The sequence below is a fragment of the Mesoplodon bidens genome (assembly GCF_964165515.1).
Source record: "Mesoplodon bidens genome assembly, chromosome: 15".
Taxonomy (NCBI): Eukaryota; Metazoa; Chordata; class Mammalia; order Artiodactyla; family Ziphiidae; genus Mesoplodon; species Mesoplodon bidens.
In genome coordinates this window covers 79,725,683-79,750,731 of record NC_138171.1, presented here as the reverse complement: position 1 = coordinate 79,750,731, position 25,049 = coordinate 79,725,683, and the positions used below count along the sequence as shown (strand labels likewise).

Sequence of the window (25,049 nt, the reverse complement as noted above, 5' to 3'; positions counted from 1 at the left end):
GGTATGCGGGCCTCTCACTGTTGTGGCCTCTCCCGTTGCGGAGCACAGGCTCCGGATGCGCAGGCTCAGCGGCCATGGCTCACGGGCCCAGCCGCTCCGCGGCATATGGGATCCTCCCGGACCGGGGCACGAACCCGTATCCCCTGCATCGGCAGGCGGACTCTCAACCACTGCGCCACCAGGGAGGCCCGAGCTTGACCTTTTAAAACCACTGCAAGTATCATTGATGTCATCACTATAGTGTAGCTTCTCTTCAACTCACAGCATTTTTTTCTGGATTAAGATTGAATCATTCTAGGGCTTCCCTGGTGGCACAGTGGTTATGAATCCACCTGCCAATGCAGGGGACACGGGTTCAAGCCCTGGTCCAGGAAGATCTCACGTGCCGCGAAGCAACTAAGCCCATGCACCACAACTACTGAGCCTGAGCTCTAGAGCCTGCGAGCCACAACTACTGAGCCCACGTGCCACAACTACTGAAGCCCGCGCACCTAGAGCCCATGCTCCGCAACAAGAGAGGCCACCGCAATGAGAAGCCCACGCACCGCAACAAAGAGTAGCCCCCGCTCGCCGCAACTACAGAAAAGCCCGCGTGCAGCAACAAAGACCCAACACAGCCAAAAATAAAATTAATTAATTAAAAAAGATTTAATCATTCTATAATCCATTTCATTTCACCTCAGCCTTATCTCAGAAAAGACCAAAGACCAAAAACTGACTACTGTAAAGTTGTTAGGTAACAATGCCTAAGTGTAAAGAAACAGGACAGCCCTGACTATAATTGGCATATTTACTACATGACAGCCCATAACATCATTTGTCCTCCTCTAGTGCCTGCCACGCTTTAAGCAGTGGGGAAAAAAAAAGTTAAGCCCTCCAGATAATTAATTCAAGATCATCCATTGTTATTTTTCTGCTAAAGAGAGAGGAAGCATTCTCTTTGAGTTGATTATTTGAGGCTGGGAAAATCATGGTTTTAGCCCTTTATAGAATGAGCTTTATACAGAGAAAGCTCTCCATCCCAATCACAGAATGGAAATTAACTCCCACACAATCCACTACACAACTTCACAACCTCACAATTTTCTCCAAGAGGATCAGGCCAAAAAGTATGGTAGGCTCTGCACAAAATGATACACTGTTGGTGAAAGCATCTTATAATACAAGCTCGGGCTTCCCTGGTGGCGCAGTAGTTGAGAGTCCGCCTGCCGATGCAGGGGACACGGGTTCGTGCCCTGGTCCGGGAAGATCCCACATGCCATGGAGCGGCTGGGCCTGTGAGCCATGGCCATTGAGCCTGCGCGTCCGGAGCCTGTGCTCCACAACGAGAGAGGCCACAACAGTGAGAGGCCCGCGTACCTCAAAAAAAAAAAAAAAATTGCTAAGAGTTGCAAGAAAAATAAATTATTTAGCCAATAATATTGGCTAAAGATATTTTTACAAGGAGCCAATTTAGCCATTTAAAATATAACTACAAGGGTTAGAGGAGTACCAGGATTCCAGATGTTTTCCATTTGTAATAACAGCCTTCATGATCAACTTTCCTGAAAAGGGAGCCTTTGAGACTAAAGAGGAATTGGCAGAATCTTAGATTTTTTTTTTTAGTTTATGGATTAAGTAGATTACAAATTATAAACCACATGTTAGAGCTATTATGCTTTTAAGAACTGAACTCTGCAGTCAATTCCCTAGTTTAAAAAGTAAGATTGTTCTTTATCCTTGAAATTTTAATAAAAAGTTTAAGAAATTATTCATTTTCTCTTTTGATGGAATTATCAGACCTTGTTGTATCTTGATTTTAGACATTTGATTTTAGACATTTGATTTTAGACTTGATTTTTGACATTTAACAAAGTCTTGCATCATGTTCTCATGAGCTAGATGAAAAAATAGAAACATGGGCTTTGATAATGGTAAATAAAAAGTATAGACTAATAGGTTGATGCCAAGGTGAAAGTAAGTCTGGTAATCTGCCTCAGGACGCTGCCTATGACTCTGTGCTCTTCAAGTATTCCATCAGCTATTAAGCTGAATGGCTAATACCAAATTGTTTTTAATTTGAAGCATAGAAAGAAAGGCATATTACCCATGATTTGCATAAGAGTGTAGAATGAACTTGTAAAAATGGTGATAGGAATAATAAAGCTACAAATGAGTAGCAGCTTGAAAATATTAGGAACACCAAAACAGACTATTACAATTATGTTCTGACAAAAAATAGTGTTATGACTCTATTGAGAAGAGGAGGAAGGAGAAAAACTAAAGTGATGTAGATGACCTAAATCATCATCTATCATCTAGCAAATCTATAGCTAATGTGCAAAATATATAAATTAACAGCAAGTAGTAGCAACTTATCAGGAGTCCTAATGGTGGTAATTATCAGAAGAAAACAGCTAAAATAAGTAAAAGTGGTTATCTCTGAGGAGACAAATAGGGAGTAGCCTAGAAAGGAGCAGGGCATTGATATTTGTATTTTAAGCCCTCAGAAGTATTGGAATTTTAATTTTTAATACATATGCATCTCTTAATTTGATAACAAATATATAAAAAGTTAAATTTAGATATTAACTCTCCCCCCCAAAAGGAATTATGCTTAACAACAGAAGTCCTCTCCCACTGAAAAGAAAGAAGAATCTTTGGAAAATGTCAAATTCCGGGTGTGGGGCAAGAAATGTACAAGATGATGTTGAAACATCTTATCCTACTTGATGGCAAGGATGCTGTCAGAAAATACTAGGATAAGAATTCCCTGGTGGTGCAGTGATTAAGACTCGGCACTTTCACTGCAGTGGCCCGGGTTCAATCCCTGGTCCGGCAGCTCGAACAAGCACGAATTACTAAAGATGGAACAATTGAGCACGAAGATGAATAATGACCACAATGGACTGAAATACCTCAGATGTACTTAAATCCATTAGTTCATAATGATACTTAGAAACAACACTCTTTTTTAAATTTTTTTTTTATATTTATTTTTGGCTGTGTTGGGTCTTGGTTTCTGTGCGAAGGTTTTCTCCAGTTGCAGCAAGCGGGGGCCACTCTTCATCACGTTGCGCGGGCCTCTCACTATCGCGGCCTCTCTTGTTGCGGAGCACAGGCTCCAGACGCGCAGGCTCAGTAGTTGTGGCTCACAGGCCTAGTTGCTCCGTGGCATGTGGGATCCTCCCGGACCAGGGCTCGAACCCGTGTCCCCTGCATTGGCAGGCAGATTCTCAACCACTGCACCACCAGGGAAGCCCAAAACAACACTCTTTAATCACTTTGGAGGATGTTAAAGAACCAACTCTCATTATTTTGAAAACTGATAAACAGACAGGTTCAAACATTTATTGACTATTCTTCGCAAACTATATCTCAGAATATAGGAGACCAAGGAAAGTTTTTCTTTATAAAATTATTCCAGCTAATAAATGAGGAAGGAATGACAGAATTAGATTGGTATCTTTTTGCCACCCCTAATAAGTCAATGGACCTACACAGTGGTCACTACTGGCTGCTAACATCACAAAGCAGAGACAAGAAACTATATACCTCCTGATGGAAATACATAACACTTCCTATGAGACAGTCTTGCCAAACACATTACACCTAAGTTTGATCAAGCCTCTAAATCTGACTGCCAGCCTATAGAAAATACAGTATTGTGATCAACAAAATCCAGACTAAGTATAACTCTATAGGAGGAGTGACTGGTTTCTTCAACAATAACAAAAAATTACAAGGAGAAAAGAGATGGATAAGAAACTTAGATATTAAAAAAGACTTGAGACTTCCCACTCAGTTGCAATGTATTGGCCATATCTGGATCCCAATTCAAACAAATTGTTAAAAAAAGAAAAGAAAAAGTTAAAAGAAAAATAAAGAACATTTATAAGGCAGTTGGGTAGATATAGATACTGACTAATGATATTAACAAATTTATATTAATGTTTTTAGTGAATAATGATATGATTTTTTTTTTTTTTTTTTTTGCGGTACGCGGGCCTCTCGCTGTTGTGGCCTCTCTGGTTGCAGAGCACAGGCTCCGGACGCGCAGGCTCAATGGCCATGGCTCACAGGCCCAGCCGCTCTGTGGCATGTGGGATCCTCCCGGACCAGGGCACGAACCCGTGTCCTCTGCATCGGCAGGCGGACTCTCAGCCACTGCGCCACCAGGGAAGCCCTATGATTTTGTTTTTTTAAAGGTTCTTTCTTTCAGAGGCACATACTGAAATATTTACAGATGAAATATATATTGTCCAAGATTTACTTCAAAATAAACTGGATGGCCAGAGAAAATCAGTGTGGATATCAATGAAGCCAGATTGGGCAAACTGACAATGGATAATGATTGGGTGATGGATCATGGGTTTTTTATATTACTTTATTTACTTTTTCATATTTGACATATTCTGTACTAAAAAGAATACACAGATGGAATAGGTGTTAGACTTGAAGATTAATAACTAAGAGGAAGTGGAATATTTCCATACTCTTCTGGCTTTTGTTGAGCAGTATGGCATTTCCCCCCCAAAATGGCCACAGTAATATTTCCAGTCCACATGCTATTTCAGACCCCTAATCAACATCATCAAAAAGTAGAGTCTATTTTCCATTTCCTTGTATGCAGGTAGGCTTCAAACAATAACGTTTACTGTAAGTATTGCTACATCACTTTGAAGGCTAAGTCATAAAAAGGATACAGCTCGGCCTGGCTCCCTCTCTCTCAGGATGCTCACTCCTGGAACCCAGCTACCATGCTGTGAGGAAGCTCATACAACAGGAGAGGCCACATGTTGCTGTTCTGGCCATTAGTCTCTGCAAAGGTCTCAACAAACAGCTAGAATCAACTGCCAGACATGTGAATGAACCAGCATTCAGATTATTGCATCCCTAGCCTTTGAGTCTTCCAACTAAGGCTCCCATATCATGGACCAGAGAAAAGCCATCCCCACTCTACCTTGGCCAAATTTCTGACCCACTGAACCCTTAGCATAATAAATGGTCATTTTATGCCACCAAGTTTCTGGTTAATTTTTTACACAGCCTTATTATTATAGAGCAGACGTTTAAAATACCCCTTACTAATGTAGGTAAGAATAGCTGTAAAATAAATGGATTTGTTGAGTTTTTCTTTTTCTTTTGGGCTTTAGGCATTAGGATTTTTGTCTTCTTGTGGAATAGGAATGGAATACAATCAAGCTAAGGTAAGGTCATTCTATTTTTTTCTGGAACAAAAATGACTTTTTAAAGGGACACTGAATAGAGGGTCTACTCTTTAATTGAAGGGCTCACTCTAGTGTGGTGGTTAAGAGCACAGCTCAATAGTTAGAGAAGTTTAGGGTCCTAATGCCATTTGTTTCTTAACGTTCCATATTATCAAGTTTCAGATAATATCTACTTCATAAGGGTTTTGTGATGTTTAAATGAAATATCATGTACAATCCCCTTTTCACAGACTCCAGAGCTCAATAAGCCCCCAGTGAATGGCAGCCATCTTTACAGAGGAAGAGAATTAAATTTGTAATTTATTTTGGAGTAGTTCAAGGTTAGGAATAAAAAGGCAATGATTGGGTTTGAGTTTCAAATTTAAATGTCGAATAACCTTTTTTTAAACTTTAGGCACTGATATATTACACCCTTGGAAGCGCTGGAGGAAGCATGATATCCCAGATGATATTGGTTTGTAATTAAATATTCTTGGGCCCAAATAGGTGTGTTATAAATATAGCATTGTCAAAATATTAAGAATTTATATGTGTTTTAGGGGTACAGATATTTGTCAGGAATCAGTGTTCTACAGAATTGCGAAGTTGCTCTAAGTCATTACAAGAAAGTGGCAGATTACAGTGAGTAATCCACATAATTTATTTTAAGATAAAGAGACTTGCCAAGCAATTAAAAAAACAAATCAATACTAGTTGAAATATTTATGAAAGTATTTAAAGACTGCTTTAACATCGGTTATAATACAATTCTTTTAATACAATGTAGAGTTTCTGATTTCTTAATAGTTACTTTTCCAAAAGTTTTAAATGATTGTACTCATCTTTTATTTTTGTTAGCTCATGTCGCCAAACAATTCTATTTTACTCGATCTTGCGATCTTCTTTCCTTAAACTGAGAATTTAAATATAACATGAATAAATATTAAGCAGTTTCTGTAATTCTAACATTTAGAATATGGGATGACTTGTTAAAAATTCCTGAAGAAATGGATGTAAGGTACATACCTTGGCAATCTCTATTGTTGCACTTGAGAACAATTCAAGTAACCATTATTCTATTACCCTATCCTTTGTCTACAAAACACAGAGCATGAGGTTAATATATATTCCTAGAATCATTTTCAAAGTTGCATGTAATATTTCCTCATGCAACATCACTGAACCAGACTACATAATAGAGTTTTAAATAAAAGTCTTCCAAGAAGTGAATAGGGTAAAGTCCATGGTTAATTTCTATGATCAGAATAACATCTGAATTTACATCTTTGACATTATTAGGATCTGAGAAAAGAAAGAAAAAAATTACTTTTGAATTAAAGATGTTATATATATCAAGATGTTTTTGTATGCCTAATGAAACTGGAATTATCAGATATATTTTAAATTGTGTATTTTGTTAGGTTTACTCAACCATATTTAAAATTTATTTTCAGACTATCCATAGGAAATAATTAAGAAACGGTTCTTACTCTTGTTTTGTAGTTTCAATATACCCAGTAAAAGTGAGTGATAGAAGGAGTTGGTTGCCTTCTTCTGAAATCTGTCTTCTTTCCTGAGCCTGCTTGGCTAGGGTCTTACATATATTGATACAATATTTATATAGGCTGCAAAAAATAAGTAGTGTCTTGTACTTTTCTGAGAACCAAATAAGCAAAATTAGCAACTTTCTATCTCCTAAGGGTATTTCTTTTCTGTTAGTAGACCAGATCTCTGCACAATTTAAAGAGAATAGGCCTAATAGTTTTTTCTGTAAGCTGACTGTTGTCTCTTACAGTCTGTGTATTCTGGCTACTCTCTGGCTTGTTTCTATTCACAGTTGCTGACAAATTGGAAAAAAGTGAAGGTGTTCCAGTGGAAAAAGTGAGACTAACGGAAAGTCCTGAAAATCTGAGTTCTAACAGTGAGATTTTGGACTGGGACATATACCAATACTATAAATTTTTGGCCAAAAGAGGAGATGTTCAGATACAAGTAATGTATACAGATGAGCTTGAATTTTTAGAACATGCACATTACAAAGGGCTTAATTCTCTCTGAGTCCTAGAAGGGTTAACAATGCCCCATCCTGAATGGGAAAGGGAAGAGAACCCCCTCTTTGTTCTACTCCTTTTGTGTCTGTATCTTTCAGTTCCTTATAGCCTATGGGAGAGCCAGTTGCAATAGTAATGGCATTGTTTTTTGCATTTACTCCTAAAAAAATTATTACAAAAAAGAACTAGATTGTAATTATAGAAAAAAAGTACCATCCAATGTTGGTTTTAATATGAATGAATTCTTACCAGGATCCAGAAATACCCTGTCTTTGGAAATGGGAATGGAAATAGGACAGCATTTGTGTGACCTTTGAGAACCAAGAGTTAAGGCCACTAGGTTTGCATGCCCAGGTGTTGCTCTACATCACCAGGCCAGCTTTCTGGCCTTGCGGAAGCCATATGACCAACATCAACCATTTACCCAATAAAACACAGAATTGGGAACGGTTTCCTGCTTCTTTTTTAAGACATGCCAACTGTAGCAAACTGGATCAATATACTGCATTAAAATCATCAAGTAATTTTTTTCTTTTCTTTATTGAAATGAATATTACTGCTAAAATAATTGTCAAAACTCATCATTTCTAGGTATCTCTTGGACAGTTACATCTAACTGGGAGGAAAGGTCTAGATCAGGATTACTATGTAAGTCAATCTCAAGCTTCAGTCATGTGGGGTGGGAAGGATAATGGTGAGAGAGGTTGGCAGCGCCATGAAAGGTGAGAGGGTGGGTGGAAGAGTTGCTAGGGAAAGCCCGCTGATGCTTCCTTGGTCAGATCTGCTTCCCAGTTTTTGAGGAAGAACAAATTTCACTAGAGAAAGCACTTTTCCTACCTGCCTCCAAGTACAAAGGGGTAGAGGCCTGTGAAGGAGTAGCTGGGGCTGGGGAGTTTCCATGGTCCCACTGAACCGTCTCTCTTCCCACCCACACTCACTGTTGAACTGGGGTTAGGTGAGGAGGATACACCCATTCCCAAAGGCCAGCTGTGGAAAGTCTACCTGGGAGTTAACGCCTCAACCCCACTTGGCTAGATTAGAGGACAGACTGCTTCCAATATAATTAGGTATATTATTAATCATCTTTATACATTTGCAAATCTCCTTTCAATCACTTTGCTTAATCTTACCTGATCCCAGTGAGGTTAAAAGATTAATTAACAATTCACCTTTATGGTGGAGAAAAAAGCAAATAAACTTGACCTACACGGGATCCTCCTCAGTAAGATGCCAAAGACGTTGGATGAGATCTTGTCGTAATCCTGATTGTGGTTTCAAGGCCCTAGATCCCCACAGATCTTGGGAACTAACTGGGATTCTTTTAAAAGATGATTTTGCAGCCCTTGTCATTTTATACAAGCCATGTGCTCCCTGTCTCAAAGGAACACACACTCTATTTCAACATAGTCCCAATGGCTAAGCAATAGAAATAACTACTTTGTATGGCAGTTACATAAAAGACTGATCTGTTATTACTTTCTGTTTCACTTTTTTTTTTTTTTTTTGCCGTATGCGGGCCTCTCACTGTTGTGGCCTCTCCCGTTGCGGAGCACAGGCTCCAAACGCACACGCTCAGCGGCCATGGCTCTCGGGCCCAGCCGCTCCGCGGCATGTGGGATCTTCCCGGACCGGGGCACGAACCCGTGTGCCCTGCATCGGCAGGCAGACTCTCAACCACTGCGCCACCAGGGAAGCCCCTGTTTCACTTTATATTTTATTTTATGAATGTACCTTTGGTACCATAGTTTGTGTTTTATATGAGGTACTATACTCATTAGGTAAATGTCAAAGTTAATTTTATAAAATGTGATAAAATAGGTAACAATTGAAATAAGCATATGCATCCCAAGACAGCTCAACTGAAGGTCTTCAGATTTTTTAAAATCTTCGCAATAACTAAGGTTTTAGCTTCTTAGATGAGAAGTTCTGGATTCACATGATTCCAACATCAGATTTAAGCCTGCAATGAGTTTCTCCTGTTAACTATAAGATGCATAACTAAGAATTCTCCATTTTCCATAAAGACAAAATTTGATTGTGAAGGTGCCCAAACCATGCCTATACGGAATGCCCACTAAGCTTTGCAGAGTACATAAGATCCCACAAAGCTAAGCATTGGGCTGGCCAAAAAGTTCATTCGGGTTTTTTCTGTATGATGGTACGGAAAAACCCGAATGAATTTTATGGCCAACCCAATACTTCCAGTCAGCTCTAGCCACCATGAACACCAGATGGGAGCTGTAGCTGCCTCTAGGTGAGAATGAGATGCAATCCCAAGGCTGGCAATAGAAGAGTCTGGTGCTGTAGTGGCAACAGCTAGGCAGTTGGGTATCACCCAGGAGCCCAGTCAGGCTCTACTGTGGGCTCATTCACATTCATTATCTCTGTTTTACTGATGAGAAGCTGAGGCTGGAGAGATGAAGTAAATTGTTTCAAATCTCACAGCTTGGTAGTAAGATTGTTAAGAAGTAAAATTTGAACTCAGGATTTCCACATTCAAAGCCTGTGCTCTTTTCATTAAACTCTGCTTACTCTTGACCTGGGCAAAAACAAAACACAAATTAAAAAAACGCAGCCATTGAAATCGAGTTTCCTCATTTGTAAAGCAAGAAGAAGGAATGATATAATCACTCAGGTTTCTCCAAATTCTCTGATGGTATGTTGGGCCCCAATCTTCCCATCCAGACATCTAAAAAGGCTGGTTTAATTCCAGAACCATCCCAGTAGTTGGGCAAGCACAAGCTGGTCCTTCCTGCTTTCCCCAGCCTAATAAATCTGAACTTGCATGGAGGACTCCAGTCAAGGTATCAAGACTGATTGGCTTATATATCAGTTAGCTTAGGCTGCCATCATAAACCCTATTCCCAAAGTTAGGTGGCTTAAAACAACAACCATTTATTTAATTCATGATTTTGGCAGGTCAGTAGTTGTGGCTGGGCTCAGCTGAGTAATTCTTCTGGTCTGGTCCAGGCTCAGCTAATCTTGCCTGGGCTTACTCACACATGTATAGTTAGCTAGAGTTTTGCCAGAGCTGGCCCAGTTATGATGGCCTCATCTGTGACAGCTAAGATGACTGCGTCTCTCTTCATGCTCTCATCCTCCAGCCAGTTGGCCCAAGCTTTTCACATGACAGTCAAAGGTTCTACAATTTATTTATTTTTTTTGCGGTACGCGGGCCCCTCACTGTTGTGGCCTCTCCCGTTGCGGAGCACAGGCTCCGGATGCGCAGGCTCAGCAGCTATGGCTCACAGGCCCAGCCGCTCTGCGGCATATGGGATCCTCCCGGACTGGGGCATGAACCCGTGTCCCCTGCATTGGCAGGCGGACTCTCAACTACTGCACCACCAGGGGAGCCCAAGGCTTTTTAAAGAGAGAAGAGTTGTGTCCTAATAAGACACTTCGGAGAGTGTCTTCATTTCTCATTCCTGGGGCTTATTTCTTTTATTTCTCCATGTGGCCTCTGAGGAGAACTGATGGAAGGTCAGGATGAGGCCTAAGCAATGAGGCAGCAAGAGACAGGTCAGCTCCCATGCGTTCTAGACTGAGCATTTCATCTAACGTTATGATCCAGAGAGAATCAGAGGTTTTGCTGGCCCCCTTCAGTTTGATTTAGAAAGAATTGGCCTGAAGTTCACCTCTGCAGAAAGACCTGGGCTCAGCAGGCAGCCAGCTGTGTCTAGTCTTACTCCCTCTGCCTCATAAACATTAGGATGCTGTATATCCAATTCTGCCCATTACACAAACTGTCTTATGCAATAAGTACATACTGACAACATACAAGTATACTTTTTAAAAATAATGGAGTATTTAGTTCGGCAGCTGGGATTTATCTGTCCTCCACAAAGCCACATGCCTATCATGCCTTTCCAAATGTGAGAAACAAGCCCTAATGTTCTAAAATTATATATATGAAATATATGTATTTATCTCCCAATCTTCAGGTTTGTGATTGAAATAGCACTTGGAGTAGTGCTTTAAACAAAGTGGGCATTTCATAGATAGTTTTTAATGCATGTTGAATGAAATAAAATTTAGTTCAAAAGCTACTTTGTATGATATGTTCATTACTGTCAATAATGTTGTTCCTTTTCTCTCCAGAAAGCATTATACTACTTCTTAAAGGCAGCAAAAGCTGGGAGTGCAAATGCCATGGCATTTATAGGAAAGGTACAAGCTTCATCTTGACCAATATTCTTCACTTCTTAAAGCCTCATAGTACCAGCTAATTGAACCCAGTGTAGGGTGACAGGGCTGCACACGTCTTTCATGGAAGCAGCTAAGCGGGGCATTTGGCTACAAACTGAGAGTAGCATTCTTCAGGTGACAGTTTGGGAAGAAGCCCCGTACAGTAGTGGTCTTTATCCAGGGCACCAAAAGCCGCCTTGAAAGTGAATGTGGCCCAGGGCTCCTGGCTGAATGTAGCTCAGAGCCCCTCTGTTGAGCCCTTGGTGGGTAACAGGAGACCTGGGCTACTTGTACATCAAAGATTGGGACAGGCCTCCACCCATCGAGGTACCTCCTTCCTCCATCCCTGGAATGAGAACCAGCTCCATACTGACCGAAACCCAGCTCCTCCCTGACTGATGGGAGGAGCTGTTGTGGAGTGTCCCTCTGGAGAGGCATCTTCTTCTCTCCTTCAAAGACTACTAACACCCCTGTGTGCTGTCCTTGGCTCCCTGCAGCCAGTCTGCATCAGTAACCATGGGGACAAGTGCCCTGCTTCCAGAGGGCTACATACAGTAAATTTAGATGCAAGGAAGCATGAAAAAACACAGATAGGATCCTTTTTTTTTTTGCCCTTGGTCAAGGGCACTCCAGAATGTATGTAATAGATTGTATCCTTAGTTTTTCCGTTTATAAAAATTGAGGTGAAATTCAAATAACATAAAATTAACCATTTTAAAGTGTACACTTCAGTGGCCTTTACTACATTCACCATGTTGTACAACCATCACCTCTATGTAGTTCTCAAAGATTTTCATCACCCTCAAATTCCTTAGTTTTTACATCTTTTCATTTATTTTATTTTATTTTTTTGTAGATGTATTTAGAAGGCAATGTTGCAGCACCACAAAATAATGCTACCGCTTTCAAATACTTTTCTATGGCAGCTAATAAGGTATGTATTCAGCCCATTTCTGTAAACATATTAAAACACTTGCCTTTCATTACATGCAGACGGGTGCTGAAGAGTTAAGTCCAAAACCCCATGCCAGACTAATGGGCCTGGGAGGAGTTTAGGGTCCCGGGGAAGAAAAATATCGTTGACAATAAAATATGGGGTGGGAGTAGGCAGAGACACGTCTCGCCTTCTTGGTAAATGGAAAATGGCAGTGCCTTGTGCTGTCCTAGCTGGAGGCCAGACAGAAGCTCAGCTCTCCCCTCCCCCATGCAGTAGATGAGGCCATCTAGCTCAGGAAACAGGAAACAAAAATGAGGACCGAGGAGGGGAAAACTCAGTCAGTAGCTGCAGTAAGTTGAGTACAAAGACAACCAAGAAATGCCCAGTTTTTTCTCCTTTGATCTTACCCAAAGGCTCTGGCTCAGGCAGAAGGTTGTCGGGCAGCCAGGACAATATGATTGAGAGGGTGGCGCTGGAGACAGAATCCCTGGTTTGAATGCCAGTCCTTCAACTTACTAGCTGTGTGACCACGGACAAGTTACTTAACCTCTCTGTGCCTCAATTTTCCTATCTATAAAATGAGAACATAGGAAAATTTGCCTCATATTGTTGTTGTCAGGGTTTAATGAGTTAATAGTTATATGCCTCATATTGTAAAGTACCTAAAGCAGTGCCTGGCACATAGTAAGTGTTGTGTGTCAGCTATTATCTTTCGAAGTCTGGGGCCAGTAACGTAGAATGAAGTTCAAAGCATATCCGAGGCAGAATGGATTGGATCTGTGAGGAAATATAGAAATTGGGTAGTGTGGCTCCTGCCACTGAAGTTCTTGCCTTGGTTCCTAAATCAGTGAGGCTGGTATCTGTCAGGTGAAATTTAGCAGACTCCCCTAAACCCCTGTAGTGCATAAAGAACGTCCTCATGGCAACACTCACCAACCTAACGCTGGAGAACAGCCTTGATAAACTTTCTAATCCTGCACAGTAGGAAGCATTTTGTTGTCTTCCACTGTCTTACAGCAACCCAGGCAGTAGAGATGTACTCAAATGGAGAATATTTTCAACTGTTCTCGGTTTTTAGAAGCCCACACGCTGCTTCAGGAGCCTATTTATAAATGACTAGCACCTCGGAGCTGCTGCTATTGTGCTTTAAATTACTGAGAAGGCTGGTATTCGGCTCCTCTCCCATGTAATTTATATGAAATTGTTGCTCAGCAAGACAGTCATCCAGAGTACCATTAGATTAGGATGACAAGGAGAGCAGACTGAAAAAGAGGTGGGATAATGTAACAGAGGAAGATCTCACGTAACTGGGCAAATAATGCTGATTTGTCAGCGCAAAGGAATAATGCCAGGGAGCTAGCTGAGTGTGTAAATTAACCCAGCTCCCCCAAGCTATTCAAGGGCTGTGTAACCAGTAGTGATCTGACCTACTCGTGTTCTAAACCTGAGCTACCTTCCTTTATGGAGGAAATCTAAATTAAGGTCATTATTATGAATGGCATCAGGTGGACATAGCCATGTAATCCTTTACCATCTCCTGGACAGTTTATTAGATTTCTCACTTGGGGTCACTATCAAAGTAAAGAGCTACTGCCTCTCACTCTTGCACACCCATACTCTTCTTTTACAACTTTTATTTAAACTGTTGCTTTTTAAATTTGTTTTTAAGTCATATCAGTACCAGGATGCAAAGCTATAGACTCTATGACTTCTTGTGTCTTACTCAGAAACATGAACAGTTGTCCTGTGTGATGTTGGGCCCAAGTTGGACCATATTCTTCTGGTTTCCTCTCTCACACCTCTGAACACATCAGGCCCATCCCCATCTTCACACTTCTGTCATTCCCCCCTTCCCAGAATCCCCCATTCTGAATACCCATCCCCCAGAGCAGAGCTCAATCCTCTCTCCCTCCACAAAGCCCCCCCCTACTCCCTTGGCACACATCTTTTCCCTCTTCTGAACTTGCCCTGTGTTCACTCTGTGTACTGCTAGACACTTTACTGCTTCTACCCCGTGCCTTCTCTCCTCCTACTGTCTGAAGGCCAAGTCTCTTCACCTAGAGGAGGCCAGCGGTCTTAATGCCTTGTAGGGGTTCATCAAATATTTGCCAAATATGACCTTCTGGTCCCTAAGTTCATGTCAGTTAACCTGAGCAAGAGCATTGAGCCCTAAGGCAGAAGTTATGTAGGGGGTGGGGGGGACGTGATTTGCCTGCACATATACTTTGTTTGGCTCAGAAAAAGTTTTAAAAATTAGGAAATTTCATATCAAAATCTGGACGTCCAGCTTTTCTTGGAAAATGAGAAGAACTGTCCACATGAGGCGGCCTTTCCACGTGATGACAGCTGGCTGCAGCAGAGAGCCGGGGAAGTGCTGCTGCCTTTGGACAGGGCAGGTGCTCTCTGGTTTGCCTCAGTCTCCACCACTCCCCCATCACTGGGCTTAATGTACTTCTTACATTACTTGCATGGCTCTGGAGGTATCTGAGTTGGCCACTCCTGAGCTGAACTTTCTAAACAGATACTCTGGGCCTTAAACAGTTGGTGAGTCATCCAATGAGCCCCTGGTTTCCCAAGGATTCTCTTAGAGAAAGAAAGAAATTTGTCCCTAGTGTTCTAACCTTTCTCTTCCTTCTCCCTTCCTCTTTCCTTCCTCTCATTTCCCTTCCCTCCCATTTTTTTCTCAACATCTAAATGAAGATAGTTAAAAGGAGACAGACTCACTAGACTTTACCACATGGATCACACCAGGCCTTACTATCCCCAGGGCAGTCTATCCTAAAACTCCTGGAACCACAGGTAGATGTAGTCAGGGGAGAAGAGGGAAGAGGATAGTAGACATATACCAGCTGTTTTAAATACAGGTGGACCGTCCTCAAGAATTCTTACAATAGCTGGCCCTTTGACATGCATAGGCTCAAAGTTTGGAGTCTTGAAATAGTTGTTGAATTATGCCTTCTCTAGTTATGTGCTATTCCTGTATCACCGAGGAATATTCTGGCTGCATCAGCAATAATTACATTTCAATTATTAAATTATTAAAACTAGTTACAAATAAATACATTTAAGTGGTAAAAAGAAATTTGGAGAGTTTTCTATCAGAACTTAAGTCCCTGAGGAAATACTATAAACCTTACAAGCAGTAACAGTGCTTTACCATCCATAAGAGCTAGATTGAAATTCATAGAGTCTCCAAATGTTATTTGGCCATTTATGTCAACCTCCTTTGACCAAAGTAGGTAACAAGTGTCTAGATAGACTTCTCCCTTCTGAAAAACTCCTACACATCCTTTAAGACCCAGCTCAAATGTCAACACCTCCGACAACTCAATCTGCTCAGTCCCTAGTCTCACCCACTGTCACCTAGCCTCCCTCTTCTAGGTGCCCACAATACTCTTTATCTGTTTCTACTATAGGACTTACCACATTTGACATGATTAAGAGGTCCTACCTAGTGGCTCAGAGCCCAGGAGCCTATAAGGCAGGGATCATGATTTATTGATCTTTTGACTTTCACCTCCTACCTCTGCCCAATGCCTGTTACGGAGTCACACACAAAACAAGCACTAAATAAATGCTGAATGAAAGATTGGAGGAAAGATTTGACTTTCATCTCCCTCTTTTCTAGTCAGAGGTGGGTTATGAAAGTGTGAAAGGAGAAGCTAGAGAGGGTCAGAATAACACCAACTGCCTGATTCACCTGCCTTAGTTCATCTCCTACCGGCTGCATTTCAAATATTGTGAATGATTTTACAATACTTTTCCGTATGGTGAATTCTTCTGGGACTTTACTTGGATTCTTAAACTTGTTCCAGAGCAATGCTATTGGTCTTCATGGGCTCGGTCTTCTTTACTTTTATGGGAAAGGAGTTCCTGTGGTAAGTTAAATAATTTTCTTATCTTTTTCAACATTTCTAGCAATTTATTAGGGTGAAATTCATGATCACTGATTAATCTAAAGGAATTAGTCTCTATTACGTGGTTTGCCAAGGTATCATATCTGGTAATAGAGAATAAAATAATTCAGTGAAATATTTGCCAAAGAGACATAGAACAAGCTTGTGACAAGAATAACAACCCTAATTATATCTTAGAATCACAGATTCTAAGTAACCTTAGAAATCCTCTAAGCCGTGAGGATTTTTTTCATAGAGAAATTTATCTTCTTACTTTAACTTCTGTCTTTTGAGTGACCTTCCCCCAATATCTAACAAAACCTACTGTCAATGTAGGAAAAGACATAATTTACAATGAAAATAAGATAATTATCTCTTAATAGAATCTAATATAATAATGAAATAAAATGTATAATACTTCTGATACTACTTTAATTAACCTAAATCACATAGGGCACTAACTATGCTCTTAAAAAATGTGGAAGGCAATTGTTACCATGGAGTTATGCATGTACCTTTGAGTAACAAAGTGTAATTATCTTGCAGAATTATGCAGAAGCACTTAAATACTTTCAGAAAGCTGCAGAGAAGGGATGGCCAAACGCACAGTTTCAGTTAGGCTTCATGTACTACTGTAAGTGCTACACATATGGCTGCTTTACTTAGAATGATAAATGCAAAGTCTGCTCCTTTTTTAAGATAAATCAAAGGGTTGGTGTAAGTGGTTTAGATAGAACATTCAGGCAGCAATTTGAGGAGGAATTTGAAGAAGACAGGAGGAAAAGGACATTTGGGGAAGGAGGCAATGAGGTGCAACCAGAAACCTCACCTTTGAAAATTTTAGGTTTGAAGTGCCTTGTGACACCCAGTGCACAACCCAGAAACAAGTATGAAACTCACAAGAAAGGTAAAACTTGGAGAGAAAGATTTGGGGAGACATCAACATACAGGCATTAGTAAGAGTAACTGAGGTTGCAGAGGGAAAGGAGACAGAGTGTGAGAGGAAGGAGAGTGGGCCATGGCGAGAAATCTGGTGATCCTTGGTGCCATGTTGAAAAGATGGGCAGAGAAAGAGTGGTCACAAGAAGACTGAAAAAACATGGCCATTTGATTTGGAATTATAGTATTATCTGGTCCAAGATAGGTGGTGCTCCTTATTTTGGGCCAGATAATACTATAATTCCAAATCAAATAACACAGTCCAATGGCATCAGCTCAATGGTTGCAATATATGCCATTGTTTAATCTATAGTCCTCATTTATCTTTGATCAAGATAAAAAAATGTAACTATCCTTATTAAATTGACTAATACTTTGCATCACAATTATGGCTAGGACTAATACTGTAGCACTATTCCCAGAAAAATGATTCCCTAAAAACATCCGAGTTTCAGATCAAAGTGAAGTGTTAATTCTCAAGTGGTACTAAGGGTTAAGAGTCTTATTCCAAAACAGTGGTTCATATACATTTTGGTTCTTATACATACCTTTGTGAATCTGATGAAATATAAACCTTCCCCTTCAGATATGTGTGTAAGGACATGTGTACACACCCCCCCCCAAAAAAAAAATGTTGGATACATTTCAGAAACTTACACTCCCTGAAGCCTATCCATGAATTCCAGGTAAAGAATCCCTTCTCTGAATATTTTCTCAGCTTTAGAAAGCTTTGAGAAAAATCACAACAGTTTGGTCTTAAACTAACCAAAAAGTTGTCCAGGGGCAATGATTCGATGCTCTATTCCTAGTGGGTTTTCTTTTATTTTTGAGAAATTTATTTTCTCCAAATTGGCTCATGTCTATTAAAGGAATATCTAAGGTGTATACAGCATTATTTGATTTTCAGAGTACTGGCATATGATGCCATATGACTTACCTTGGGGCTTTTGCATAATATACATCAGTTGAATTACATTTTAAACTCATGCGATCTTCTCAACAATTCTAGAAGGTTTCAACCTCATTAATGGATAGGAACCTCAAATACAGAGATATCCATGATGAGTTGGCTAGTCAGCATGAGATTGAAAAAGAGACTCAGAATGCTTGCTCTGATACCAGTCCCTTTACTTTGGTCTATGTTGCCAACCAATATTTTAAATAAACAAATAGCAACAACAATAATAAAATAGTTATTATTTGCTGAGCAGTTCTAAGCATTGAGCTAAAAATTGCTAAAAAACCATGAATTTCAAACCAGAATTTTACATGTGGACTTACACTGAATGATGATCTTTAACAAACAACGTGAACACATTCTTCATCATCTGGTGATTGTCCTAACACTGAGTATTGCTACTCCATTTTAGTGTTCAAGCTTGCATTAATGCCTGCCATTGTGAAAGCCAAATAATTCCATGGCATCCCACAGCAAGAGAGGTTTCTGGCAGTTCAAATATAAAAATGTAATGAGAGATCTGTGTTCACAGGGCACATAGTGGTTTGAGAAATCTGCTCAATAAATGCTTGTTGTTGATTGAATACTTAGTTTCGAAAATAATATTTAACTTTTCTTCCAGAATACCAATTTAGCAGGAAACATTTTCATAAGTATAAAGAAATCGTTTCCACTCCCAGAAATAAATGGATTAAATTCCCATTTAATGCAGATTTTAATTCCCTAAAAATACTAACCTTAGTGCTAATCTTTAGCAATTAATTAAAATTGGCATGTAAGAATTTCTTGCTGGAAGAATTTTGATAAATTATGAGACTAACCTGAGCTATCAAACAGATCCTTGGAGTTTTACATTTCATTTTGTACAGCATATTTATGTGAGTAAACCTTTTTTTGCATTGGAAACAGTGAAGCCAAAATGCTGAAAATTATGGAGGCTGACATGAAGCCTCATCATATTAATATTAAATTCAACATCAGTGATTTATTGTCACAAACAACAGTATCTGTCATGTTAAACAAATGCTGTTAACTTATACTATGTTTTTATTTGATTTGTGTGTCCATTTTGATTTTTAAATATTTATTGTTGAATAAGGCCTGCAAGTGTGAACTACTTATTTCTAAATTTAGGTTTATATGTCTGAATAATATTATAATAAAATTTTAAATCAAAAAAAAAAAGCATGGTCAGAGGAATGGGGTGAGGAGGAGGTGACCTTAAGTAGGACAAGGGATAGAACTTTCAAGAAAGAGTAAATGAATGAGCACCCCTTTGAAATTCAGTGAAAGGCCTAGTTCTCACTTTTCAAAAAAAAAAAAAAACGAAGAAAGGGCCAAGTATCTGTGGGATTTGTCAATAAGGAGGATTTTGTGAGGTCATTGAACTGGTTGGGATGGAAGCCAGATACAGTGGGTTGAGGTGTAAATGGAAGGTGAGGAAGTAGATGGGTAAAAATATTCTTGGAAGTAATGTGCCTTTAAATGGAGGAGAGAAGGGCGATAGTAGCATGAGGGGGACCAAGAATCAAGAGGGAGTTGTTTTTAAGATGGTGAGAGACCTGAGTATAATTTTTGGCAGAAAAAAGAGAGCCAGCCAGTGGAGGTGGTTAATGTGTCATGGGGGAGATGAGATAACTGATGAAGAGGCTCTGGGAATATTTAGGAGGCAGTTCTGATCTAATCTGACCAGTGGCAAATCTGAAAGTATCTGATCAGGTCCAGGTAGGTGGAGGTCTCATTAGCTTTGATGAAGAGGAGGGATTTCTCACCCTCAAAGACTGGAGAGACGGTGGAATAGATGGTGCAGTTGTAAATGTGGGGAGAGAGGCAAGTGAGGAAAGATAATGTGAGGGTTCCCTCCATGAGCTCAGAGGTACAAAGTCATCTTCTGAGAGTGAAGGTAGAGGGGTTGGGGTAGGTGGTCTCAGAAAGCCATGAAGGTTTGTGATAATCTTTGTGGGGACTGAGAGAGAGAGAGTGGCCAAGACACGTGTCAGGAGATCTGAGCACACCTGAGTAACCCTGCTGAGTCCTTCCTGTCAGGTGGAGCAAGGGCAGCAGCAGACTGCCTCATCAAGAAGATAGGTCTGGGGCTTCCCTGGTGGCACAGTGGTTGAGAGTCCGCCTGCTGATGCAGGGGACACGGGTTCGTGCCCTGGTCCGGGAAGATCCTACATGCCGCGGAGCGGCTGGGCCCGTGAGCCATGGCCGCTGAGCCTGTGCGTCCGGAGCCTGTGCTCCACAACAGGAGAGGCCACAACAGTGAGGGGCCCGCGTACCTAAAAAAAAAGAAGACGGGTCTGCCCAAGAGGTCAGCTGGCATTTTCCACAATAGCCCAGGTGGAGAGCCTGTTCTCTATGGTCTTGGGAGGTTGCCTAAGATAGCCTCTAGTTTATTCCAAGTCCCAGGCCCAGGGTCTATCAGATTCCTCAAGCATCTAGAATAAGAGTAATAGTTATGGCTAATGTTTAAGTCTTTACATGTATTTACTCATTTAGTCCTCTCAACACATCTGGGGGTAGCCCACCATTTCTAGATGAGCAAACTGAGCCATATCAAGGTCAAACATCTTACACAAGATCACACACTTGGTAGAGCTGGGACTCAAACCCAAGTGACCTGCCTCCAGAGCCTTTGCTCTTAGCAGCAACATGGCACTGCTTCTAAAGGCTAAGAAATGTTAGAGCTGGAAGGCAGTTTCAGAACTACTTAGTGAAAGCCCTTCCTTTTGCAAATGAAGTGCCTATGGGTGCCCAGGTCACAGAAGGAATAATGGGAGAGCCAGGACAACAATCCCAGCTGCTGGGAGTAGCTGATTCTCCATCCTAGCTCCAAATGTCTCTCCTTGCTCCAAGCAATGAGCTGAGTCTGAGCTGGGCCTCCTGGAGCTGGGATTTACTGGCTCCAAACTCCATAGTTATGGCTGGGAGGAGCTATACTGGTCTTCTGGTGTGGAAGGATGACCGGGATGGTGACACACATCATGGAGGGCCTTCTGGTCCTCAGAGACTACCACTTGGTCTCCTTTTCATTAATTGCAGTTATACCATATTGAGGAGATGTTTTCATGAGACTAAACAGTCCATCTCCTTCAGTTTTCTGAATGGGTCAAGAACATACATTTCCATATTCTTACTTACAATCTAACTCAACATTTTTCCCCCAAATAGTAGATCTAGAGTAGCTTGACTTTTGGTTGGCTTTTCTCATCCTATTTAAAATAGCAGGAATCACTATGAGCATTACATCCATAGATTATAATGTAAAAAATAATGTAAATAAGGGGTGGCTCAAAATAATTTCCATTTTCAGCTGGCTCTGGAGTATGGAAGGATTATAAACTTGCCTTCAAATATTTTTACTTGGCATCTCAGAGTGGGCAGCCCCTCGCCATTTATTACCTGGCCAAGATGTACGCCACAGGAACAGGAGTGTTAAGATCATGCAGAACCGCTGTGGAGGTAAATCATGGGCTATTTCTAAAGCACTTTTCATTTATCACAGAGAGGAGGTGATACTGTCCTTAGATTGTTGGTGTCTTTGATTTTATATATATTATCTTGTTTCTTCCAGCTGACAATGTGAACACTGACATTTGCCAGGGAGGAAAAGCAGTGATGTAACTCAGACTGGGAAAGGGAGGAAGAGAAATGATCCCTCCTGTCTTGCATCTGGCTTTTCATCAGGTTCAGAGCTCGCCTCAGAATTCAGTTATGGAGCTCTGTTTCAGCTTTCAATCAAATCTCCAGGGCAATTTGGCACTTCTAGTAGGATGGGGAGTTGCGACTTGGGACATGAAAGGCTTGATTTAGCCTAGAAAATGTAGCCCACTTCTTCCCAGAAAGCCAGGTCCTTAGGTTTTTCTGATGATTTGGAAGACAACTGAGAAAGTGAATTCTTTCAGCCTGGGATAGTGATGCAGTTTTCAAAAGAATGCTTTTAGGACCTTAATGTCCTTCATTGATTTATTAAACACTTCCCCTGCACCAATATAAATACCTTCATGTTGCAACCTGGCCCCTCTGAAATTCGTTTCAAAACCTGCCAGCTAATAATCTATCTTTAGATTTGCTCCTTTGCCAATTCCTAATGAATTATGTATGGTTAACCTCTTTTGGTTACATAAGGGCTATTCAACTAAGTTGCCAGTTGTCCCCACAGAGCTCTGCACACCTCCCTCACGGTTATGTCACCTACACCCTCAGGCACTGTCTTCCCTTCATTCTCTCTTCTCCACATCAGCTGCAGCCTTATAATGCACCCTCGCAGGGCAGCAGCGTCCAGAAAATCCCTTTTATTAGAAAACAGGAGTCGATACATTCTGTTGTCCTGCCAAATAGCCCCGAAGTCAGAAAAGTTCATTTACACATATTTAAAACAAGCATCAGGAAGTGTAAGCTCAAGACAAAAAAATACACACACCTGTAATCTTTGTGCCTATGAAAGGTATTAAGACCTCACCCTAAATAATTTTCAAAAGCCAGGCTTTAGACCTAAAATCCTTGCCTGACCAGCCATCAGGAACTGAAGACTGAGGTTATTTATCATTTACCTGGAATGAAGTGTATTGGCTAACTAGTCTGCTTGATTTCTCTTTGTATATACAGCTTTATAAAGGTGTCTGTGAACTAGGCCACTGGGCTGAGAAATTCCTGACAGCATACTTTGCCTATAAGAATGGTGATGTAGATTCTTCTCTTGTTCAATATGCACTACTTGCAGAAATGGGCTATGAAGTAGCTCAAAGCAATTCAGCATTCATTTTGGAATCTAGTAAGATAAGTTAAAATTCTCTGCAATTCCCCAATCATACATATGCATATATGACTTTACTGTAGGGGTATTTTAAGCCTTCCTAATGGAACGTCTCCTTTTTTTTTTTTTTTTTTAGAAAAAGCTAAAATCCTTGAAAAAGAGAAGATGTATCCAATGGCACTTCTCCTATGGAATCGAGCTGCCATTCAAGGTACAGAACTTAGATAAAAATGAGCACTACTTGGCCCCTGTCCACTATTATTCATCTGATTTTCTCCAGCTGAGTTCTTGGGCACATAGGCAGAAAGGTGCAGAATATCTAGGAGGTGGTATTTCAAACTGATATTAGGGTCAGTCTTTGGTTAGAGGTCATTTCCAGGAACTTCTTTTGTTATTCTCAAGGTCTCCAGTTTAGCAAACCATAGGAATTTTTCTATGGCTCTGTCTCCATGACACCAGAATGGTTGTTTGAAACATGGCAGTTTTACTCAAGAAATCAGTTTTCTTGGTCTGGCTTCAGTCACTCATTTGCTGAGTTTTTCTGAACTTATCAGAGATATGACCTATGTTTCAATGAGTTTATATAGGTTAAATTACTTATGGCTCTAAGACTTGTTTGATTTTTCTTTTAGAATATCACATTGAGGATTACCACAAGCTTCAGATCTTTATTATAACCATTAGCATGGTAGCATCAGGGGAAAAAAAGAAGAATTAATTAGCAAGATCCTCCCCCCGCCGTAGGGAGCGCTGGTGGGAAAGCAGTGGCAGGTGGCATTTGCATCACTATGTCTCATTTCATTCTTTCCCTAAAATTATATTACTAATAGCAGAGAGATTCTGCAAAGCTGTCACTATTGGCATTTGGATATGTGAGGTGCTCTCTTACGGTAAGAGGGCAATTTTACTTCCAATTAAGTTTCTTAAAATCATCTCAGGCTAAGGCTGAATCATCCCTTTTCTATAAGAATTGAATGGGATAAAAACAATTCTCAGCTGATGCTAATATGAGGCAGAAGAAAAAGTCACAGTGGTGCCTTCTCAGGTCCAGCTGAGCCGGTACTGCAGCAGCAAGCCATCTGTGTGATTTTTGTGAGAAATTCCCTAAAAAAAGAAAAGTCTCTGTTTTCTAAAATGTTTGGAGTAAGGAAACAACACCAGCAACCCCTCAGCTATGGCAAATCATCTGAATTGTAACAAATACAGGTTTATTCCAAGCCAGAAAATGCTGTGGAAATTGCATCAAGGAAAAGGGACATTGAAAATGAGAGGACATTAATATTAAACAGAATTCACCAATATAAAAATGTCAGACCACTAAAAATAATTGTGTGTCACCAGAGAGGTCAGGCATGATTGTCTCCAAAGATGTGGCTGCTGAATGGCTGTCTTGAGCTTAGGAAATCTAGTAATGGAAGTTAGGTTTCCAATCAGTCATTGGCAGTGTTTCTTCCAGGAGTGTGAGGAGGGTGCTGAACCATAAGGACTCAGCCACCAGCCTGTGACTCTGAAATTGGAGGGGAAATCCCTCCCACTGTCTGGTGACCCCCTAGGAGCCTGTCAGGATTGCCACATGCACGCCCCCCCCCCCACCGTCAGTCCCCTAATTAGGGTGGAGCTGAATCCTCTGGAGAATCTGCTTGTTCACAAACTTTCATTCTTAGAGACCTCAGGGGTCCTGCTTACTGCTTGCAAAGCTTGAAAATGCAGAGTCCTGTTCTTTTGTGGCTATGGTGCAGAAGGAATCTTGGGGTCAAAGGAAGATAGCTTTGGGCAAAATTAGAGATGGAGTGGGTTTCTCTTTAGAGCTCGAGGGGTCTCTTGCCTCTCCAGGCCCCTCTGAGCCCCTCTCCTGGACATCATTTCTATGAGGTCTTACCCCAAGCTACCTGTACATTTTGAAGCACCTGAGAAGCAAACCCTGACAACTAATATCTTTGGCAGCTTAAGAAGTTTACGACGTTACTTCTACTCCAAGAAAACTAAAGACGGCTCATGGTATTACATTTTAGTATAGGGTTCCAGAAGATTAAAAGAACTTCAGAACCCAAAGGAATCAATTCCAAAAAATTTTAGGCTTTGCATTAGGTTAAATGGGAAGAAAAACTTGGAAGGAGTCCTATAGCCCTTAATGA

General features: G+C 40.7%; 1 protein-coding gene across 1 annotated transcript in view; it reads left to right on the top strand.

The window, feature by feature from the left end:
* The window catches only part of SEL1L2 (SEL1L2 adaptor subunit of SYVN1 ubiquitin ligase), a gene marked incomplete at both ends in the record, with an annotated part of 91,829 nt that overhangs the window by 56,634 nt on the left and 10,146 nt on the right, over positions 1-25,049 (top strand). Inside the window, 12 exons of the mRNA XM_081255186.1 lie at positions 5,136-5,189; positions 5,605-5,664; positions 5,750-5,831; positions 7,027-7,181; positions 7,832-7,888; positions 11,339-11,407; positions 12,282-12,359; positions 16,178-16,240; positions 16,805-16,892; positions 21,472-21,620; positions 22,767-22,932; positions 23,051-23,125. Coding sequence (XP_081111312.1) covers positions 5,136-5,189; positions 5,605-5,664; positions 5,750-5,831; positions 7,027-7,181; positions 7,832-7,888; positions 11,339-11,407; positions 12,282-12,359; positions 16,178-16,240; positions 16,805-16,892; positions 21,472-21,620; positions 22,767-22,932; positions 23,051-23,125 — 1,096 coding nt within the window. The remainder of the gene's footprint in view (positions 1-5,135; positions 5,190-5,604; positions 5,665-5,749; positions 5,832-7,026; positions 7,182-7,831; positions 7,889-11,338; positions 11,408-12,281; positions 12,360-16,177; positions 16,241-16,804; positions 16,893-21,471; positions 21,621-22,766; positions 22,933-23,050; positions 23,126-25,049) is intronic.